Source organism: Scardinius erythrophthalmus, assembly GCF_964197995.2.
Source record: "Scardinius erythrophthalmus genome assembly, chromosome: 25".
Lineage (NCBI taxonomy): Eukaryota > Metazoa > Chordata > Actinopteri > Cypriniformes > Leuciscidae > Scardinius > Scardinius erythrophthalmus.
Window position 1 is genome coordinate 29,239,879 of NC_138245.1, and position 8,399 is coordinate 29,248,277.

Sequence of the window (8,399 nt, forward strand, 5' to 3'; positions counted from 1 at the left end):
TGATTTGTGTACATTTTGAGACATTTTTCAGTTCAATCACTCAAATGTTATATCATAAATTAGAAAGCTTCATAATTATACATTTATGTTGTGTAACGTTACAAATCCATCAGGTGTAGGCTAGCCTACTGTTTACTAGACCAGTAAACTGGGAGTGTGATGGATGGATGGATAGATAGATAGATGTTTTATTATGTTTTTATGTTTTATTATGCTCAAATATGTCGTCTGGGTAGGCAGGTCATAGGTTTTTCCCATGTCCATCATTCCCAAAAAATACCGTCGAGCAGCTTGATGAGTTTTGCATATACCCATGATGACCAAAAAACAGTCTATAGAGTAGGCTAAATAAAGATACTTTATTTACTTTATATTAATAAAGCATCAGAACACATTCATTTACAAAACCTCCATGCACACTGCCAAAGACAAACATAAAAAATAGCAAAACAAACCAAAATAAATAAAGCTGACACACAAGCAAAAGTAAATGGAGGATGTGAGGTGTATGAAGCGTCTTCTGAAGGCACTCTATTGCTGTTTTTAAAGTTGTCATGTAAAGGTTGCAGGTTAAATGCAGTCTGCCTGCGACCTCCTACAGAAGTTAAATCAGACACCTTCTTTCCAGAGGTGAGGTCAGGTTTTTTTTAGATATGCATATTAAACAACCACGTGCTAAAACAAAACCCTGTTTAGAAACATACAGATGAAGTCTCTTGGTTCTCGACCACTCACTTAAACAACAAAACATTTCATGCACATCGTCTGCATTTTAGTTTTATTACCCCAGTCTTATATAGGATAGACTATATGTTGTGAAAACTCAAAACACCTTCGTGGGCGGTTTTCTCACCCTGTCTGTACCTCCTGTGCTCACATTATTCATACAGTGTCATTACACTTGACTTTAACATGCGATCACCGTGATCCGATCATAAGCCAATCAGGACACGGTGCGTTTACACCTGTCCACATCAGTGGCTTCTGTATCTGGATGAAAAATAAAGCAAAGAAAAAAAGGATGGCTTCGGTGCATGCAAGGTCGACCTTTAATGGTGAGTTTTCTTTTTAAAAACAGTTTTCAGTCGGGGGACACTGTACAAATCTCGCAATATGAGGAGGATGAAGAGGCTGCAAGTGGTAGGCTACTAATAATGTGGATGTCTTAATGGAAACGGTACAGAAACGTATGGGTCTGAGAACGTTGCCAGCTGTGGTGGGGAAAATGCGCGTTACTGTACGCGCTTATCGGATAACATTCCGATCAGAAGCGCGTTTACACTTATCTTTTCAATGTGTATGTGGACAACATCCGGATACAAGGTTGCATGTTATGCCAAGTGTAAACGCAGCCTAAGAAGAAAAGTACATTAAAAAATCTGACATTTTTGCTGCAGCAGCAATTTAGATGTGCATTTCGGAAAAAAAAATTGACAAACGTAAATTAAGGGTAAATGCCCGTTCACACCAAGAATGATAACTATAAAGATAAGCATCCACATTGCTTGTCTGTCACTTTAAATGCTCGAGCTCATTACAGCAGGATGGATTCTGATTGGCTGCCAATGTTTTTGTCGTTCATTAGCTGGATAAAATCGTTCTGAAAGTGATTCCAATGAAATCGTTTCTCTGCTGTAATCGTTATAGCTGTGGTGTGAACTCTACTATACAGTAATATTTAGAACGATTTAGAAATATATCTTTATCGTTATCTTTATAGCTATCATCCTTGGTGTGAACGGCCTTAAATCATCTTCTTGATGTGAAAAAAGGCAAAACTTGTTACTTGGCGCTCTACATCTGGAACACTTGCGCATTCTGTATTCGACTCTCAGTTCACTCAAGGTAGCCTAACCAATACATTATGTCAGCATGCGTGTTTCTCAGGAAGCGAAACCATGACCTTAGCATTCATATTATGCCACAGTCTACCAGGGATATTACACCTGGCCACTTGTGATTTTCAGCCTTGTGATTCAACCTGGAACCTTGTTGAAGGCTATACTGAAGTTTGTGCAAGAAACCACATGTTCAAGTTCTCACTTTCCAGTTGCTGGCACAGGAAAACTCAAGCTCGGTTCCTCCTCGGCCTTCTCCTGTGCACTCATTGTAATTCTGACCTCCTGTGAGGGTGGATTTGACTCTTGCTGTGGTGAGCTGATAAGGGGAAGGGCTTCTTCGCAAACTCCTGCCTCTTCCTTTTTATCGCCTGAGTTAGAGCCTAAAATCACCATTCCAGGAGAGTAGATGTAGATGGACCCTAAAATAGACAAATGATGATGAAGTTAAACCAAAACAGTTCTTATTTATACCCTCTCAATGCAAAAATGCAGCAAATTTATACTGCCATTACCTTTTTGAAGCCAAAATTATAAATATGTATGTATGTATGCATGGATGGCTTTGAGAAACACACCAGACTGACAGACTGGGAAGAGAGTTGCTGCAACAATGTTAAATATGTAAATAAATAAGGTGTTTTTTGAACATTCAAACAACAGATCCTAAAAACTAAGTCAAGATTTTGTAAAAGGGCTTGTTATGGCCTCTGTCTAGGCAGACAGAGAGGAACCAACCCGTTTTGTATCAGCTCGAACAGGAGCAGGAAAAAGCTTAAAGGAAATCCAAAACAAACAAAAAAGTTGTAAAAGAGAAAAGCCCCCACATAACAGGAAGTGAAAGGGAATTTAGACAATAGTGGACTTGCAGATAAAGTGCAAGGAAACATGTGGTGTGTCTGCCCTAAAGCATAGGTGACAGAACATTTAAAGTTAATTACTCATTTCCATCACATAACCAGTCTAAAACATTCACGCTCCATCCGGCTTAAGTGACACGCCGGTTCTAACTAAACTGAAAAGAAATACTCTATTGAAATTATTGCAACAGTTTCTGGCTTGTAAAAAGTTCCCTAAAAATGAGTTGTCATTATTTCCTCATCAGACCCTGTATTATCATTTGTGAATCACAAAAGAAGATGCTCTTTTGCCTATATGTGTGTGTATATGTGTGATAGCACACACAAATACATACATACACACACACACACACACACACATATATATATATATACATACACATACATATATATATATACATACACATACACATATATATATATATATATATATATATATATATATATATATATATATATATATATATATATATATATATATATATATATATATACAGTACTATGCATAAGTTTAGACACCCATGCTAAAGTTGACTAAAAAGAGGAATAAAAAATCATCTTTTGGAAATTGAACTTAATGCCTTAATTTAAAAAATTAGGAAAAATCCAACCTTTAAGGACACAAATTTTCTTTGTGAATGAATAATGTATCGTAAATAAATAAATGTTCTTCCTTAAAATACAGGGTGCATAAGTTTGGACACCCCTATGTTAAATTCCCATAGAGGCAGGCAGATTTTTATTTTTAAAGGCCAGTTAATTCATGGATCCAGGATACTATGCGTCCTGATAAAGTTCCCTTGGCCTTTGGAATTAAAATAGCCCCACATCATCACATAGCCTTCACCATACCTAGAGATTGGCATGGTTTTATTTCAGTTAGCCTAATAGCTGGTTTGATTTGCATTGAGAGATGATCTTATGGAAAGTACTCCATGCCAATCTCTAGGTATGGTGAAGGCTATGTGATGATGTGGGGCTATTTTAATTCCAAAGGCCAAGGGAACTTTATCAGGATGCATAGTATCCTGGATCCATGAAGTAACTGGCCTTTAAAAATAAAAATCTGCCTGGTTCTATGGGAATTTAACATAGGGGTGCCCAAACTTACGCACCATGTATTTTAAGGAAGAATATTTATTTATTTATGATACATTATTCATTCACAAAGAAAATTGGTGTCCTTAAAGGTTGGATTTTTCCTAATTTTTTTAATTAAGGCATTAAGTTCAATTTCCAAAAGATGATTTTTTATTCCTCTTTTTAGTCAACTTTAGCATGGGTGTCTAAACTTATGCATAGCACTGTATATATATATATAAATATAAATAATGTACACACATATCTTACATAAACAATAAACGTTTATGTTAGATGTGATTAATCAATTTGACAGCACTAATACAATCACTTAATTTCTATTAATTTAGAAAACAAAACTCAATAAAATACTTAATCCATCTCATTTACATTTACGCATTTAGAAGATGCTTTTATCCAAAGCGAATTACAAGAGAGGAACAAAGCAAAGAGCCAACAATAAATTTGAGGTTTGTAGAGATGTTTTGTTTTGTTTCATTTTTTGCAGTGTCCACATGACATATGCATACATTCCAGATCTGAGTGAGCAAGAGACTTCTTCCTGTGATCTACTTTTTTGTTTAATCATGACAGCATTTTTATTCCTTTAAATCATTTACGAAGATCCTGTACAATAAGTTCAAATGCAATGCGAAGGCAAATTCAACATAAAGTTCAGAAAAGGCTCTAAGCTCAAGGAGGGCTTCCAGGACTCACCTACAGTATTGCTGACGTTCCCACCACTCCCATCATGCTTCACTGTGACCTGCTGCACACCCCTAGATTGGGGTGCCATCCCCATACTCTGACCGTTGACATCACTGCCAAGCGGTATCTCAGTCTCCATGTTGTGATCTGTTGAGGTGTTGGATTGGGAATTGGACAAAATTTGGTGGTCACCTGCTTTCTGTCTCCAGTGCTGCTGTTCTTCCTACAGTGACCATAAAACAAAATTAAAGGGGAATTTTCACTTTAAAGAGGACCTTTTATGCCTTTTTTTATGCCTTGTTGCTGTTTGAGGTCTGCTAAGTTCCAAAGAAACAAAGTCCCTCCAGCGAGAGTTATTCTCTATATCAGTGTCAGTTTCTGAACTCCCTGAAACGCCTCCATTGTAGTCTTGAGTTTTCTTCCGGGAACGAACACGTCACAATATTCCTCATTTAAAGGAGAACTCCGGTCAATTTTAACATTGAGCTCATTTTTTTGTACATTTGGAGTGCTGTCAATACAGAGAACAACTACAAAAATCGGTGTTGCCTACACCGAGTTATTCTATTTTTAAAATTTGCACCCTGTTGACTTCAATGGGGCAAGTTTTAAACCTGCTTTTAGCCTCTTAACATCCTTGATGTGTCATTACAAGTGCACAGAAAATGTGAGTGATTCCTTCAGAGTGATCACGGGTGAATCTGACTGCAGTAGATGTGAAAGATATGAATAAAAATGATGTTATTTAAGCCAGCGCAAATACCTGTGTTTACATCCTGTTTTCGGTTGAAGTCCAAAGTAGTCGATTGCCGAGTTCACACGCATAGGTTTAGTTACCTATGATCACGCGCGTGAACTCGGCAATCGACTACTTTGGACTTCAACCGAAAACAGGATGTAAACACAGGTATTTGCGCTGGCTTAAATAACATCATTTTTATACATATCTTTCACATCTACTGCAGTCAGATTCACTCGTGTTCACTCTGAAGGAATCACTCACATTAGCTGTGCACTTGTAATGACACATCAAGGATGTTAAGAGGCTAAAAGCAGGTTTAAAACTTGCCCCATTGAAGTCAACAGGGTGCAAATTTTAAAAATAGAATAACTCAGTGTAGGCAACACCGATTTTTGTCGTTGTTCTCTGTATTGACAGCACTCCAAATGTACAAAAAAATGAGCTCAATGTTAAAATTGACCGGAGTTCTTCTTTAATTAATTCCTGCCCAAGGCATATGCAAAATAAAGGGACGGGCCTGGCTGAGTTAGTTAGTAGTGTGTTGAAACTCACATGAATTCGTAACCGCATACTAGCATACTACTCTTGCTATTTCTGATATAGAAAGATATGGTAAAAGTAGTACTAGTATAATTCAGCAACGTTATGGCAAGGGGCGGGACATTTCCCAAACACGCTCAAAGCGCTTGACCAATCACAACACACTGGTCCAGCCGACCAATCAGAGCACATTGTGCTTTTCAGAAGGAGGGGCTTCATACTTAGAGACAGGAACTAAACGGAGCGTTAATGAGAAGAGCTACAACACAATCAAATATGGGAAAAAATAATGTGTTTTTTGAACATTCAAGCTTAAACATATTCTAGTAGAGCCCCAAAACAAGACTTAGTGCAAAAGTGCATAATAGGTCCTCTTTAACACTTTAGTTATATGAACAAAATCAAGTTAATTTCATTTATTGTGATATGCAATCTCAAAAAGTACTTACATGTTCTCCCTTTATTAAACCTAAAATGAAAACAAGAAATAAGTAAATATGCTGTGTGTGTCAGACAGTGAGAGCAGCTTGTGTAGGTGCACGGTGAGTGTGAAATGTATGTTTCGTGCATTATAGGCGTTCTGTGGTTTCTCAGGTTGCCACGGATGTGTTGAATTCATGTCATTCTGAAACACTCTGAATATATTTATGTTTAGTGTGACCTTATGGGAATTAAAGCACGTGAGACACAGTGCAATTGGCTTTACTGTAAGAAGTGATCTGGGTGGATTCCAGGCCTCTTATAGCCACTACACTTGCACTTTAGACATGACAAAAGAATGCTGTGGTTCAAAAGGAATTTCTTGGTTTTTGAAAAATCCCGAAACAATTACTGCTGACAAACACACAGTATCATTGCAGGGTTGTGTTATTTGTATTGATTTGTAGCCTGTTGCTTGCTTAAGTATTCATATGATCCAATGCATTATAGTCTTTATATCATACCGAAGCATTTTGAAAGGGTTTTCATGGCCTTGCCTTTCTTCAGCATACAAAATCCAGCAATGAACAAGAGCATCAACAGTAAGATGAACAGCGGCAGCAGCCAACTGGACTGGCTTTCTTCTGAGTTGCTTTGTAGTCGATTGCCCTCTGCTGATAACAAAGAGAAACACAAAGAGTAATGATTCTCGTTACCGTGATCCAATGATTAAATAAGCACAAAAATACTACCATATAATTTAAAAAAAAAAAAAAATTTGAGGGGAGTTTTTGGCATTAGGGTAATACATTCATACATTTAATGAAAATAATGCTACAAAAAACTTTTCATTAATCATTTTCTTTGTGCAAAATTGATTCATTTTAAATTTTAGGAAATATGACTCTGCTATATGCTTTTAAATCTGAATTAAATCTGGTTACTAGCTTGTTTCCGCCACACACACACACACACACATTTTTTTTAAACTTGTACTTGTCTAGCAATTGTGACTTTTTTTCCTCAGAATTGCAAGTTTATATCTCGCAAATCTGACTTCTACAGTAAAAAAAAAAAAAAAAAAAAAACTTTAAGATTCAAATATTTTGAACATTCCATTCCATAAAAATATAATAGTCTAATCAACACATCCCAACAGTACCTGTCCTCTGGGAGGGAGTTGTATCGGAAGAAATGGTAGTAATGATAATGGAGGAGGTAGATGATGCTGCCATCTTTGTTGTGGCATTCATGCCCTCTATGTCTTGTGTTGATGTGCCCTCTATGTCCTGTGTTGATGTGCCCTCTATGTCCTGTGTTGATGTGCGCTCTATGTCCTGTGTTGATGTGCCCTCTATGTCCTGTGTTGATGTGCCCTCTATGTCCTGTGTTGATGGGCCCTCTGTGCCCAAGTTCCTGAGGGTTACTATTTTTTTCAATGTAAGATTAAATATTTTATACATTCCATTCCATAAAGATATAATTATCTTAACAACACATCCCAACAGTACCTGTTCTAGGGGTGGGAGTTGTATCGGAAGAGTTGGTAGTAATGATAATGGAGGGGGAAGATAATGCTGCCATCTTTGTTGTGGCATACGCACACTCTTTGTCCTGTGTCGCTGTGCCATCTTTGAGCATTATCATTCCCAACTGAGCACAACTGTGAGAAAGTGCACCGAGAGAACGCATGAGACAAGAGCAGCTCAGCCTTTTCATGTTGATTTAATATTGTGTGTTTGTAAGACAGCACTGGTTTAACATTCCTCAGATATCTAGTAGATAATATGCAAATAACTCAATCTTATCTGTGCTTCTGTCAACCTTAACCTTCCCAGACAGAAGATACAAAATGTGTGAGAGAGATAGAGAGAGTGAGTGTGACAAAAAAAACAGAGATAGATAGAAAAATGAAAGAGAGTGAAACTAGCTGACTAATCTTCCTGTTAAAATGAATTTATGCTGTTCTCATTCTCTTTACATTTTTAAATGCTGAATTGTTATATGAAGGACTAGCTGCTTATTGCCAATAAAAAAGAATGCATTGTGCAATAAATCACACATTTACACAAAAGCATGCCTATTAAAAAGTTTGAGTATTTCAGTCCCATAAAATACTGTTGCTAGTTTAATGAAGGTCAAAACAGCCCATCACCAAGATTGCATGCATTATTGATAATTTCGAAATATTTTTTAAAGGTATTGTGACAA

The 8,399-nt window shown here is 37.0% G+C and overlaps 1 protein-coding gene across 1 annotated transcript; it reads right to left on the minus strand.

Annotated features, from left to right (window-relative positions):
• Nucleotides 1–341: 341 nt before the first annotated feature.
• LOC308685667 (uncharacterized protein) lies at nucleotides 342–7,552 on the minus strand. The gene is made up of 4 exons (XM_081357617.1): nucleotides 7,351–7,552; nucleotides 6,692–6,862; nucleotides 4,496–4,709; nucleotides 342–2,260 (listed from the first exon to the last, which is right to left on the minus strand). Exons 3-4 carry the CDS (start codon nucleotides 4,623–4,625, stop codon nucleotides 2,040–2,042), a joined length of 351 nt encoding a protein of 116 aa, XP_081213743.1. The 5' UTR covers nucleotides 4,626–4,709; nucleotides 6,692–6,862; nucleotides 7,351–7,552; the 3' UTR covers nucleotides 342–2,039.
• Nucleotides 7,553–8,399: the final 847 nt, after the last annotated feature.